This window comes from Mandrillus leucophaeus, unplaced genomic scaffold (genome assembly GCF_000951045.1).
Source record: "Mandrillus leucophaeus isolate KB7577 unplaced genomic scaffold, Mleu.le_1.0 Scaffold328, whole genome shotgun sequence".
NCBI lineage: Eukaryota > Metazoa > Chordata > Mammalia > Primates > Cercopithecidae > Mandrillus > Mandrillus leucophaeus.
Window position 1 is genome coordinate 2,133,420 of NW_012103454.1, and position 13,647 is coordinate 2,147,066.

Here is a 13,647-nt window from a genome sequence, read left to right on the forward strand (position 1 = left end):
GTATTTTTAGTAAAGACAGGGTTTTGCCATTTGGCCAGGCTGGTCTGGAACTCCTCACCCTAGGTGATCTTCCCACCGCAGCCTCCCCAAGTAGATGCACTATATTTCTTTATCTTGCCTGATTGCTCTGGCCAGGACTTCCAATACCATGCTGAACAGGAGTAGTGGAGAGGGCATCATTATCTTGTGTTGGTTTTCAAGGGGAATGTTCCCAGCTTTTGCCCATTTAATATGATGTCGCCCGTGAGTTTTTCATAGATGGCTCTTATTATTTTGAGATATGTTCCTTCAATACCTAGTGTATTGAGAGTTTCTAACATGAAGAGGTGTTGAATTTTATCAGAAGTGTTTGCTGTATCTATTGAGATCATCATGTAGTTTTTGTTTTTAGTTCTATGTGGTGAATCACATTTATTGATTTGCAAACCTTTTCATTATTAGTAAAATATGGGGAGATTAAAACAAAGTTTGTTGAAAAATGCAATTAAAAAGTAAAAAACACAAAATATAAACTTTATTTCTCAACATAAGCTCCATCAAGTTCAAGACACTTTTATAGGTGATGATACTAGCCATTTAGTCCATCCCTAAAGACCTGAGGATCTTAGGAATTTAACTATATCAATGCTGTCATCTTCTCATTATTAAAAGAAGAAAAATTGGTGTCCTTTAAAAATATTTTGAGAGTGGGAAGCAAAAAGATGTCAGAAGCAGCCAAATGAAGATTGTAAGATGATTTTCCATTGAAACTCTCCCCAAAATTGTCCTAGTTTGATGAGAGCAATGAGCAAGAACACTGTCATGATGGAGACTCTCTGGAGAAGCTTTCCTGTGAGTTTGCTGTTAAAACTTTGGACAACTTTCTCAAAATACTCTCATAGTAAGCCTAGGTTATCATTGTTTGGCCCTCCAGGAAGTCAACAAGAAAAATCACTTGAGCATCCTCAAAACCTGTTGTGAGAACCTTTGTTCATGACTGGTCCGCTTTTGCTTTGACTGTAACACTTCTACCTCTTGGTAGCCATTGCTTTGATTATGCATTGTCTTCAGGATTATACTGGTAAACCCATGTTTTACCATCTCCTGTAATTCTTCAAATAAATGCCTCAGGATCGTGACCCCACTTATTTAAAATTTCCATTGAAAGCTCTGCTCTTGTCTACAGCTGATCTGGACACAACAGTTTTGGCACCCATCTAGAAAACACTTTACTCAACCTTCATTTCTAAGTCCCAGTTGTGCAAGTCAAACCAGTTAGGATGTCTGAGGTGTTGGCTCTTGTTCTGCTGTCTCAGTTCTTTTCAATTAAGGCACAAACAAGATGAATTTTTTTTTCCTTACAAATTGATGTGGCTAGTCAGCTACTGCAGGCTTCATCTTCAACATTTTCTTATCCCTTTGTAAAACTGAGTTCTGTTTTTTTCTAAACTGCTAATTCCTTTGGGACACTGTGCCTATAAACTTTTCATAAAGTATCAGTGATTTCATCATTCTTCCAAACAAGTTTCATCACAAATTTTATGTGTGTTCTTGGTTCCATTTTAGCAATATTTATGTGGCTCTGATAGGGGCTTTTTAAAAACAGATACCTTATTGTTCTTTGTGCATCAAATTAGATTCTATTCAGACATGTTATAATAAGCTAGCTTGTTTTAGTGCAAAATTTTTGAAACCCAAGTGTAGTGTTTTCGTTGTACATATTTTCCATGATTCTTTTGAAGACCCCTTGAATTTGTTATGGCAATCAGTGATCTTGGAGATTACGATTGTGATTAGTTTGGGGAACCACAAACCATGCCCATAAAAGATGGCAAACTTAGTCGATATATGTTGTGGATATTCTGACGGCTGCACCAACTGGCTGTTCCCCCTTCTGTCTCTCTTCGTCTCCTCAGGCATCCCTATTCCCTGAGACACAACAATATGGAAAGTAGACAAATAGTAACCTAACAATGGCCTCTAAATGTTCCAGTGAAAGGAAGAGTTGCATATCTCTCATCTAAACCAAAAGCTATATACGATTAAGCTTAGCGAGAAAGGCATGTTGAAAGTCAAGATAGGCTGAAACGATGAAAGATATCTAAGTTGTAAATGTGAGAAAAAGCTATTGAAAGCAATTAAAAGTGCTACGCCAGTGATCACAAAAATAATAAGAAAACAAACCACCTTATTGCCGATATAGTTTTAGTTAGTTAGTGGCCTTCATATATGATCAAAACAACCATGACATTCACTTAAGACAAATCCAAGTCCAGAGCAAGGCTCTACCTCTCTTCAACTCTGTGGAGGCTGAGAAAGGTAAGGAAACTTCAGGAGAAACGTCGGAAGCTAGCAAAGGTTGGTTCATAAGGTTTAAGGAAAGAAGTCATCTCTGTAACATAAAAGTACAAAGTGAATTAGCAAATGTGGATATAGAAGCTTCAGAAAATTGTCCAGAAGATCTAGTTAGGAAAACTGGTGAAGGTGACTACACTAAACAACAGATTTTCAATGTAGATGAAACAGCTTGTGTTGAAAAAGATGCCATCTATAACTTTCATACTTAGAGAGGAGAAGTTCATGCTTGACTTCAAAGCTTTAAAGTACAGGCTAATTCCCTTGTTGAGAGCTAATGCAGCTGGTGACTTTAAGTTGAAGGAAATGCTCAAGTTTAGGGCCCTTAAGAGGTAAGCTAAATGTCCTCTCCCTGTGCTCTAGAAATAGGACAACAAGGCCTGGGTGACAGCACGTCTGTTGACAGCATGAATATTTTAATCTCACTGTTAAGACTTATTGCTCAGAAAAAAAAAAATCCTTTTAAAATATTACTGCTCATTGACAGTGCACCTGCTCACCCAAGAGCTCTGATGGAGATGGACTAAAAGACTGGTGGTGTTTTCATGCCTGCTAACACAGTATCCATTGTGTAGACCATGGATCAAGGATTATTTTTTACTTTCAAGTCTTATTATTTAAGAAATACATCTTGTAAGGCTATAACTGCCATACAGAGTGATTCCTCTGATGTGTCTGAGCAAAGTAAATTGAAAACTTTTCGGAAAGGTTTCACAATCCTATATGGCATTAAAAGAATTTATAATTCATGGGAAAAGGTCAAAGTATTGAAGTTAACTGGAATTTGGAAGAAGTTGATCCCAACCCTCATGAATGACTGTGAGGGGTTCTAGACTTTAATGGAGAAAGTCACTACAAATGTGGTATAAATAATAAGAGAAGCAGAGAACTAGAATTAGAAGTGGAGCCTGAGGATGTGGCTGAATTGCTGCAATCGATAAAACTTGAACCGATTAGGGGCTGCTTCTTATGGATGAGCAAAGAAAGTGGTTTCTTGAGATAAAACCTACTCCTCAGGGGAAGATGCTGTGAACATTGTTGAGATGACAACAAAGGATTTAGAATATTATATAAATTTAGTTGCCAAAGCAGCAGTAGAGTATGAGAGGACTGATTTTAATTTTGAAAGAAGTTCTAAAGTGGGTAAACGCTATCAAATAGCATCCATTGCATGCAGCAGAGAAATTTCTCATGAACAGAAGACTCAATCAATGTGGCATATTTCACTGTTATCTTAAGAAATTGCCACAGTCACCCCAATCTTCAGCCACCATCACGCTGATCAGTCAGCAGCCATCAACACTGAGGCAAGAGCCTCTACCAGAAAAAGATTACGACTTCCGGAAGGTTCAAATGATTGTTAGCATTTTTTAGCAACAAAGTATTTTAAAATTAAAGAATGTACATTATTTTAAAGACATAATGCTATGCCACACTTAACAGACTCCAGTGTAGTGTAAATATAAGTATTGTATGCACTGGGAAACCAAAAAAAATTGTCTGGCATGTTTCATTGTGATAATTGCCTTTTTTTTTTTTTGCCATGGTCTAGAACTAAACCCACAGTATGTCCACAGTATGCCTGTATTAGCTATACACTCTATTAAGGAACACATCTATTATGTTAATGGAATGCTGCATTTTTTTTTTTTTTCTTTTGAGAAGGAGTCTTGCTCTGTCTCCAGGCTGGAGTACAGTGGCATGATCTCGGATCCCCACAACCTCTGCCTCCCAGGTTCAAGTGATTCTCCTGCCTCAGCCTCCCAAGTATTTGGGACTACAGGCATGCACCACCACACCCAGCTAATTTTTGTATTTTTAGCAGAGACAGGGTTTCACCATGTTGGCCAGGATGGTCTCAATCTCTCAACCTTGTGATCTGCCCACCTTGGCCTCCCAAAGTACTGGGATTACAGGTGTGAGCCAACGCTAATTTGTGAATCCACAGAAACACCATGTAATTGTCAAGGATGAGCAGCATTTACCTAAGAAACCTGGAACCATCCCTACGCAGGTACACTCAGTTCTGCTAACTCATAACTAGTGCTACTAAGAAAGTACATTATGGAGTTAAAAAAGAGACACAATAGAAAAGAGAGACATTGCAGCGGCCAAATAATAGTGAAAAATGTTAAGGCTGAGCCCGTTACCAAAATAAAGATAGAATATTAACAGGTAGCGCTTCCCCAGGCGCACATAAGTAGCTCTCATTAGTGATAATGGAAGCTTTGTGAGCATTCCGGGAAGACTATGTTTCTGAGTAATATCCTTAGGAGGGAGACTAGAGGCAATAGCTGGAGTAGTTATGAAGGTGGAAACATAAACAAAGAATAATTGAGAATGCTTATTTGGAATTTGGTCTGCTGTAAGAATTTTTATCTCTTTAGCTCTTCAAATTACTAGGCCCATTCTAGAAAACCAAACCGCTCATTACAAATTTCTCCCTTTTCTGCCTTTCTCTCTCTCTACCTATCTCTTTGTATCTTTCTCTGCACACTCTCCACATGACATATCTGTGATATTTATATACAAAAATACATAACACTAGCGTGGGAATAGTGAATGGAGTCATCAGGACTTTGGAGATTTAAAGACCTGGCTTTGAGTTTCTGTTCTTCCACTAATTAGCAGTAAGCCTCAGCTTATAGTTCTAGAAATTGGGATGATAGTCCTTCACCCAAATGCTCTTCTGAGGATTAATGTATAATGCACCAAAAACCCTCTTGAGTTAGGTGTGGTGGCTCACACCTGTAATTTCAAGATTTGGGGAGGTTGAGGCAGGAGGATCACTTGAGGCCAATAGTTTGAGATCAGTCTTGGCAATATAGTGAGATCCCATCTCTTTTTTTTTTCTCTTTTTTAAATAGCCAAGCATAGTGGTGTGTGCCTGAAGTCCTAGCTACTCAGGAGGCAGAGGTGGGAGGATCATTTAAGCCCAGGAGCTCAAAGCTGCAGTGAGCTATGGAGGTGCCACTGTAGTCCAGCCTGTGCAACAGAGCAAGACTCTGTCTCTTAAAAAAAAGATAAAGAAAAGGAAAAAAAAAAAAACCCTTGCCTCACAGGCTTTACTTTGATCAAAAATGCTTTGTAAAAAGACTAGTGTTCATTTAAAATTGAGCTGAGTCTTCAGTAAAAATCAAATGAAAAACCAATGGATTTTGTCCTATCATTGTTTGGGTTTTAGATAGGATACTCAAAATTCACATCCTAGTTGTAGTCTCATTGCACATGAGCAAAGAATGATGAGAAATACTACCAAACCACATACTGGTAATTGAGATACTTAGGACAGAGCCTCACACAAGTGTCATGTTTTATGGTAGGAATCATTTTGCTTGACTAAAACATCACTCTTCCAAGTTAAGGTGAGAACACAGCAGACAATTCACTGTGACTAGCATTAGAGCTTATTGCAGGCTTCTTTTCTCTTCATTATACATTTTTAACGTTGGTAAAATTTGTGCCATTTGTGCCAATAATTTGAACAGAGCATTCAGCATCCATTTTTTTGTCTAAAGAGAGAAGAGAAGCCTTTCTTCCCTAATTTGAAAAGTTTGGATTAGTTTTTCACACTGAAAAATCTATATTTAGTCTAGGATGTCAGATGACTTTTTAACTGAATCCCTGGAATGGTCTCCCAGCATCTCTGGGACTGAGGCCATCCTGTGCCTGATGTGGACCAAGGCCTGCTGAAGAAACCTGCTCATACTCTACCTGACTTCCAGTGCAGAATGGGACAGGAGGTCTCATCAAATTAAACCAAGGAAAGAGATACAACTTATCTCTAGATGTTTGCGTAAACTGGCTATTCAATGTTGCTAGCCTGCTAATATTTGGGAGTATCTGAACAAGCGGCTAATTCTCCTCTCCCTTTTATTTCTGGAGATTTTAATGTCATGTAGGCATGAAACCAGAGTACCATTGACAACTCTAACTTGTTTCAACCTTTCTCGGAATTTTCTCACCAGCGGTGTCTTGGGCCCATGCTTTGTCCTTCAGAGCCTGGACTCTTGTTTTATTAGCCTGACATTTTGTTCTGACCTCTGGTGACAGCTTCTGGCCTCTGGCGTGTACTCTGTTTAGTCGCTTATTTATAACTAATGTTCTTCTGCTCGACTCAGACAAACTCATTGATTTGCGATCTGGTCACACTTGCGTTGCTCTGTCTAATATAACATCTTCTCTTTTTCTCTAGCATCTCTCTTTTTGCCATGACATTTATTCAGCTTCTTGCATTTTCATTTTGCTTTCTCTCCTACTCTGATTACAAATTAAAAACGTCTGCATTATACCAGCGAGGAAAAGCTATTCCAGTTCAGAGAGATCACTGCGAAGCATACCTTACATCTTTAAAGCACTTTATGATTTCATAGAGCATCTTCACACACACAGTATCTTACTTGATCCTCACAACAACCCTGTGAGGTAGGTGTTAACATGTTCATTACACAAATGTGGAAATCAAAATGCTGAGATACCCATAGGCATACTCTCTAGAGTTCTACTAGCATCTGAATTGTATGAATCTTGGGTCTTAAAGGAAAGAAGAGTTGTGAAAATGTGGTCTGTTGATCAGTAGAGACAAACCAAAAATATAACATGGAATCCCATAAGAGCTTTTTACAACAAAAGAATATTGGTATTCTTTTTCATGATCAAAATGTTTTTGTTTGAAATGACCAGGTAATATAAGTTTTATTTTTGGTTTAAATGGGTTAGATAAATCGCCCAAGTTCGACTTCACTTCAAAACTTTTATATATATAAAATATACATATATATAAAATATACATATATATGTATATATACACATACACACACTGTAATTTGGAAAATAGGAAGATGAGAAGGTAAACTCAGAATCAATTTTTTTTTTTTTTTTTTTTTTTTTTGAGACGGAGTCTGGATCTGTCGCCCAGGCTGGAGTGCAGTGGCCGGATCTCAGCTCACTGCAAGCTCCGCCTCCCGGGTTTACGCCATTCTCCTGCCACAGCCTCCGGAGTAGCTGGGACTACAGGTGCCCGCCACCGCGCCCGGCTCGTTTTTTGTATTTTTTAGTAGAGACAGGGTTTCGCCGTGTTAGCCAGGATGGTCTCGATCTCCTGACCTTGTGATCCGCCCATCTTGGCCTCCCAAAGTGCTGGGATTACAGGCTTGAGCCACCGCGCCCGGCCCAGAATCAATTTTTTAAAAATATTCTAAGGAATTAAAAACTCTTTATCTCCTCTGCATACCTATCCAGCCCTATTCTTCCCCCAATATAGCTTAGATGTATTGTAATTGCTTGTTCATTTGTCTACATCTCTCAGGGACAGTTAGCTCTGTAAAACCAGAGACAGGATCTCTCTTATTAGATGTTATGTCCAGCTCATGGAGGTACACAATGGACATGTGAATTAATGAATTAATGAGTGAATGGATTTTCTTCTGACATCCCTATCTCTGGTTGAGAATAATCTTTGAATAGAAATAACTTGCATATTATCAGTACCTGTGACAGTTCTCCTAGAACCCAATAAATTAAATTGGGTTCTAGACTATAGGTGAATGGGTGTAGTCCAGACTGTGAAACAGAGCGAGACTCTGTCTCTTAAAAAAATAAAAATAAATAAAAAAATAAAAAAAAAAGCCCTTGACTCACAGGCTTTACTTGGATCAAAAATGCGTTGGAAAAAGACCAGCATTCATTTAAGATTGAGCTGAGTCCGCAGTAAAAATCAAATGAAAAACCAATGGATTTTTCCTATCATTGTATGAGTTTTAGATAGGATACTTAAAATTCACATCCTAGTTGTAGTCTCATTGCACATGAGCAAAGAATGATGAGAAATACTACCAAACCACATATTGGTAATTGAGATATTTAGGACAGAGCCTCACATAAGTCTTACACGATATGGTAGGAATCATTTTGCTTGACTGAAACATCACTCTTCCACGTTAGGGTGAGAACACAGCAGTTCTCCTAGAACTCAATAAACTAAATTGGGTTCAAGACTCAAGGTGAACGGGTGACAGAGAACTGAGGACTGGTTAGAGAAGCCCTCCAGTCCATGCATTAGAGGTGTCTAGGTTGGGGGTGATAGGGGAGAGGAGTGATGGTGGCGTAACTGGAGTAAGTAGAGGTATGAGCGTGGGAGCAGAGACCCAAACAGCACCAGGGAGCAGGAGAGGAGGCCACGTGGAAGTCAGGTACAACACAGGAACCAAGGTCATTTGGAGGAGTCACAAAAGGATCTTGGAAGTCAGTTGTGCAGATGACTTGTCCGGAGGCGAAGGGCCTTTTAATGAGATGGTAGCAGAGGATGTCCCGCCCTACCCACCTGATCTTAAAAGGGCCCCGCCCTCATGTGATCAGTGAGTTGTACTGGTCCTGACACATGTATGAAAGAGGAAATTAATTAGTATTTTTAATCATATTTAAAGAAAGCCTGAAAAAATTTTTAAAAAGCATATTAAAAAACTCAATATACATTTTCACCTACCAGAAGTAACTAAAGATGTGGGGAATCAGGTACTTTCATACAGAATAAGTTGGTACAAGCTTTTAGCAGCCATTTACAAGAATTCATCAAATGGTAAAATGAATATAACCTTTGAACCATTGATTCTACTTCTAGCAAATTCCCTATTAAAAAGTATTCCCACAAGATTATATCTTGGAGTGTTGAATATACCATTGCTTATTAAAGTCTGACCAAAGCAAACAAAAATCATTTAGTGTTCAGGACGAGAGGGGTGAATGGCTATATTATGGTAATTACGGTATAGCTGAGTAATAGAATAACGTGTAGCCATTGAGAGAAAAGAGAGCCATATTTAATATGGACAGATGACTGACATATTAACATCAGCAAAAAGCAGAATATACCACATTAGATGTTTATGTGTATCATTCTTTTTTAAGCATTATGCAGTTGTTATATACTCTATATGAGGAGGGAGGACCTGGTGGAGAATTCAGAGGCTGTATACAAGCATCACTCTTACTGCTTCCTCAAAGAAAGTATGTACATAAACTCCAAAATAGCCGTTAAAATATCTGTAACTGAAAACATTTCTGAACATATCTGAAGAAAATGTTCAAAGCATTTGATAACCTTAGGTGATGGAAGACAGTGGGGTGCTATTTGCAGACTAAAAATTTAAAAATTGCTTCTTATTTGCAAAGCTTGACTAGAGTCAATGTTAAGAAGCTCAGAGAAAGCCTCAGGAAAAGGAGATAAAGAAAAACAAAAGATAAAATAAAGGCAGAGATAAAGATAAACATAAGGATAAGAAGGAGAACTTTTCAGGAGGAGCTTAGCTGAAAGTAAATGGAGTGAAAAGGAGAAACAAAGAAGTAAGTCGAGTAAAACATATACAGCAGGTGGGCCGGGCACAGTGGCTCATGCCTGTAATCCCAGCACTGTGGGAGGCCGAGGTGGGCAGATCACAAGGTCAGGAGATTGAGACTAGCCTGGCCAACATGGTGAAACTCTGTCTCTACTAAATAACAAAAATTAGCTGGGCCTGGTGGTGTGCACCTATAGTCCCAGCTACTCAGGAGGCTGAGGCAGGAGAAGAATCATTTGAACCCAGGAGGTGGAGGTTGCAGTGAGCCAAGATGGTGCCACTGCACTCCAGCCTGGTGACAGAGTGAGACTCCATCTCAAAACAAACAAACAAACAAACAAAAAACACCACACAAAAAAAGTATACAGCAGGCAAAAGTGACCACTTTAAAGAACAAATGGATACAATGGAGAAAAGACAGACTAATGATTCTTTGTTTTAATATAATAATAACAATAATCCTCATTAAGTAACACTAAAGTACTCAGAAAAAACACAATACTCTGTTGTACTTTGAAAGCATCATGATTACACTAATGACTATTCTAATGGCTGGTATTCACCACCACGCCCTACTTTGCCTAAATATGGCATACCTACACAGTACTAGGTTAAAATAATTAGGTTTTGTAAGACAGAGAAATTGGTACTGTGTATTTCTAGATAATGATTACGACTAAAAACTGCTAGATTTTGGTACATAAAAGGATTTGCCATTATCTGTCTAAAACAGACCCCTGATGATTAACTATGAGCACCCTGTTTGTATCAGCTATCCCATGGACACATAGACACACACCCATCACATGTAGTTCCTACTGGGAATACAGAACAGGGAGCCTTTTGATTCTGAGAAGTTAAGTGGGTGTTCCATATTCCTCTTCATAATCCTTTCATCATATCAGTATACATTGAGCCTAGACACAACAATTGACTTACAGCATGGCAAATAGAACACATCTCATCTAATACTCAGTTTTCAAGGTCCAATTAGCAGATTGTTTATATTGTAACATGAGGTCAGCATTAGATTGACAAATATTCTTGTGAAATCTATTCTGTTGCAGGTTTAAAGGTTTAGAACATGGAATACCACATTTCAAGTTTTTAGTAAAATAAACAAAACAAAAAGCCCCAGCCATCAGAGTGTTAATTTTTCAGGGTTCTTAAACTGTTCAAATTCTTATATTTAAGGGTTCATTTAGTAAGGAAGGAGGTTGTAATTGTTTCTACTCATAAGCTTGATTTTCCCTCAGTGGATACAAATTGACTTGAAAATTGAACAATTTTCTATGTGGAATATTTAGAAAAAAGTGTTCATCAGAAAAACAAAAGACAAACGGATAATGAGATTGAAAGAGTTGTATAATAGAATGTATTTGTTTTACCCCAATTAGCATGCTTATTTGTAGAAAATTATGTTTGGCTTCCATACAGTCTCTCTGGATCTGTGCTGAAGTTCCCAACATTTGCCTCAAACCCAGATCTCTAGTATCATAGACTTACTTATTACAAGAATTCACACAGAAAACAAAACACTATATACTTACTTAGTGTGTTTCCACTCCCCTTTTCCCCTTTCTGGCCTTTTGGTCCAGAATTTCCTTAAGAAAAGAAAAAAAATATATTTGTTTTTAATCAGGGCAATTCACAATGTTTGCTTTAACTGCAGACAGATCGTCACAAGGTAATTAAAATATAAATGTATAAGAACTGACAGATATTGAAATGTTTAATAGCATTGACATTAATAATAATAATAGTTATTACTTAGGAAGCTCCATTCTGAACCCAGTATTGTGATATTTCAAATTATTTACAAGGCCCTAAATGCCCCATTTTCGTAAACCAAGCAAATCTGAAGAATAAGGAGCTTGTTTTGTACTTATTCATCGTCCTTTTCTCCTCCTCCTTTGACTGGTCTTACTCACACCCCCAGGAAGTCCAGTGCCTTCCATCAGCTCCCACATCCCATTCTTCTATTCACATTACAATTTATGGTTTTCATTTCTTTAGAGTGTACCATCCCCCAAAACTGGGCTGCCAAGGAATTTCTGGGAGTGTTGAGATCCTTAGTCATGGAGAAGGTAGGAAGATCCTTGGAGCATTCTCATCTCTAGGATGATCACCTTTAGTTTGGAGAAATCTCATCCATTTATACAGGGGTGTGGTACAAATGTTTTATACGAGGGTCAGGGCTTCAAATGGATGCGGACACATTGCTAGATCTTGGTCTTTGCCAAGGGGTTGCTACTTCACCCACTGTTGATTTTTAAAGGGGTCTGCAGATCTTTCTTTAGTATCAAGAAGATATTTCATCTCATAAGTTTGGTGCTGTTCCTGCTTAGTGATTTTTCTTCCAACAGCCATCAGATACAATCAGATCTTGTTAATTATTGTCTTGACACAAATGTAGAACTGATCCGAGTGCTCTCTGTCTCTAAGTCAAAATCTTTGTTAATGTTTTTGATTCCCTTCAGCATAATCGAGAACCTTCAACCTTTTCATCCTAGAGCTCAGAGGATGTAGTTTAACAATCATAGACTTCGAGAGAATAATAGTAATAATTTAGAAACCCTTGTGTTGAGTTATTTTGCTCTGCCACTTACTGGGTATGTGACTTGGGACAAGTCTTTAAATCTTTCTGAGCTAAAGTATATTCTTCTAGGAAATAAACAAATAATGTTTTCCATTGTAGAGTTGCCTGTTCATTACGCACTTTGCCCATAAAAGATACACATAAAAGATCTAGTTCTTCTTATTTCTATTCTTCACCTCCTAAAGCTTAGCTGGAATCTTCTCTCTGTGATTTTATTCTCAGGGAATGAGAGAAAACCTTTTTCATCTCAGTTCATTTTTTATGGTACAATTATATATAATTTTAGGGTTTACATGTATTTTTGATTTCTCTAGTTTACATTATCTTCATCTGTGCTTTATTTTGAACACGTGTCATTATGTATTTCTTAGAGAAGATTTTTGGATCCTAATTTACCAACTTAAAAAAATACATATATATAATATAATGTATATAATTAGTAGCATGAGACTTGAGGCACTTAAAGAGTAAAAATTATTCCCAATTGAAACTGTATTTTGAAGATTTAATGAAATGCCAATCATTTTATATCAGGGTCATAATACCAAATTTCTAATTCTCTAATTGCTTTGCATAATGTGATTACACTTCATATCATTACATTCATTTCTTAATTGTAACTGAGTTGTTTCAGGTACTGTTAAATTGGCAAAAATCATTGTTACCACAAAGCACCCAAAACCTTTCCTATTTTTTGAGAGCATGCTTTAATAAAATATAGTACCAAATTTTCAGATTGTCCAAGACGAAAAAGGTCTAAGAAACTGTTAAAAACTTGGGAGGGGAGGAGTTAAAACAAAGTGTAACTTATCAGTTCTAATTCTTTTCATAAAAGAGAACATAATAAGCAAGCTTAATTTCATTATTTCAACATTATCTTCACAATGAGAAAAGAGAAAGAAACTATGTATTGTTCTTAGAAGCCTTTTCACACAGCAACTTGTCTTAGATATTTCAGAACAGACATACTTAAGCCAGAGCACTGACCCACGAAAGGCCCTTGTAGCTCTCAGATTCCATGATAAATAAAAAATTACTTTCATGTTTTTATTTTGCTTTTGTTCTTACACCACTGTGACTTTTCCTCTTAAAGATGGTAAAATGAAATGCCTTATCTCCTTATAAATAAACAAATGTTTTGTATCATTTTAACATGATTCAGAGATTTGCTTACCGATGATACTTAGAAATTTTTTTTCACACTTGAAAACATCAAAAATATCCTTTCTAAAGGAGAGGAATGTATTGGCTCCTCAGAATGATACCTTTGGTAAAAAATGAATGCAAGAGCTTGGTCCAAACCTAGAGTTAACTATCTCCTGTTCTATGTATTACTCTTTTAAAAAACGTAACTTACATTTCTAAAAGCCATTTAAAAAT

The 13,647-nt window shown here is 37.4% G+C and overlaps 1 protein-coding gene across 3 annotated transcripts in view; it reads right to left on the reverse strand.

Moving 5' to 3' along the window:
* The window catches only part of MSR1 (macrophage scavenger receptor 1), a 97,035-nt gene that overhangs the window by 36,033 nt on the left and 47,355 nt on the right, over positions 1–13,647 (reverse strand). For 2 of the 3 annotated variants that reach the window (XM_011988346.1, XM_011988345.1), the window contains exon 8: positions 11,219–11,272. In XM_011988346.1, coding sequence (XP_011843736.1) covers positions 11,219–11,272 — 54 coding nt within the window. Of the gene's footprint in view, positions 1–8,402; positions 8,707–11,218; positions 11,273–13,647 lie in introns of those variants that run through there. The other variant, XM_011988347.1, reaches the window with a different exon arrangement.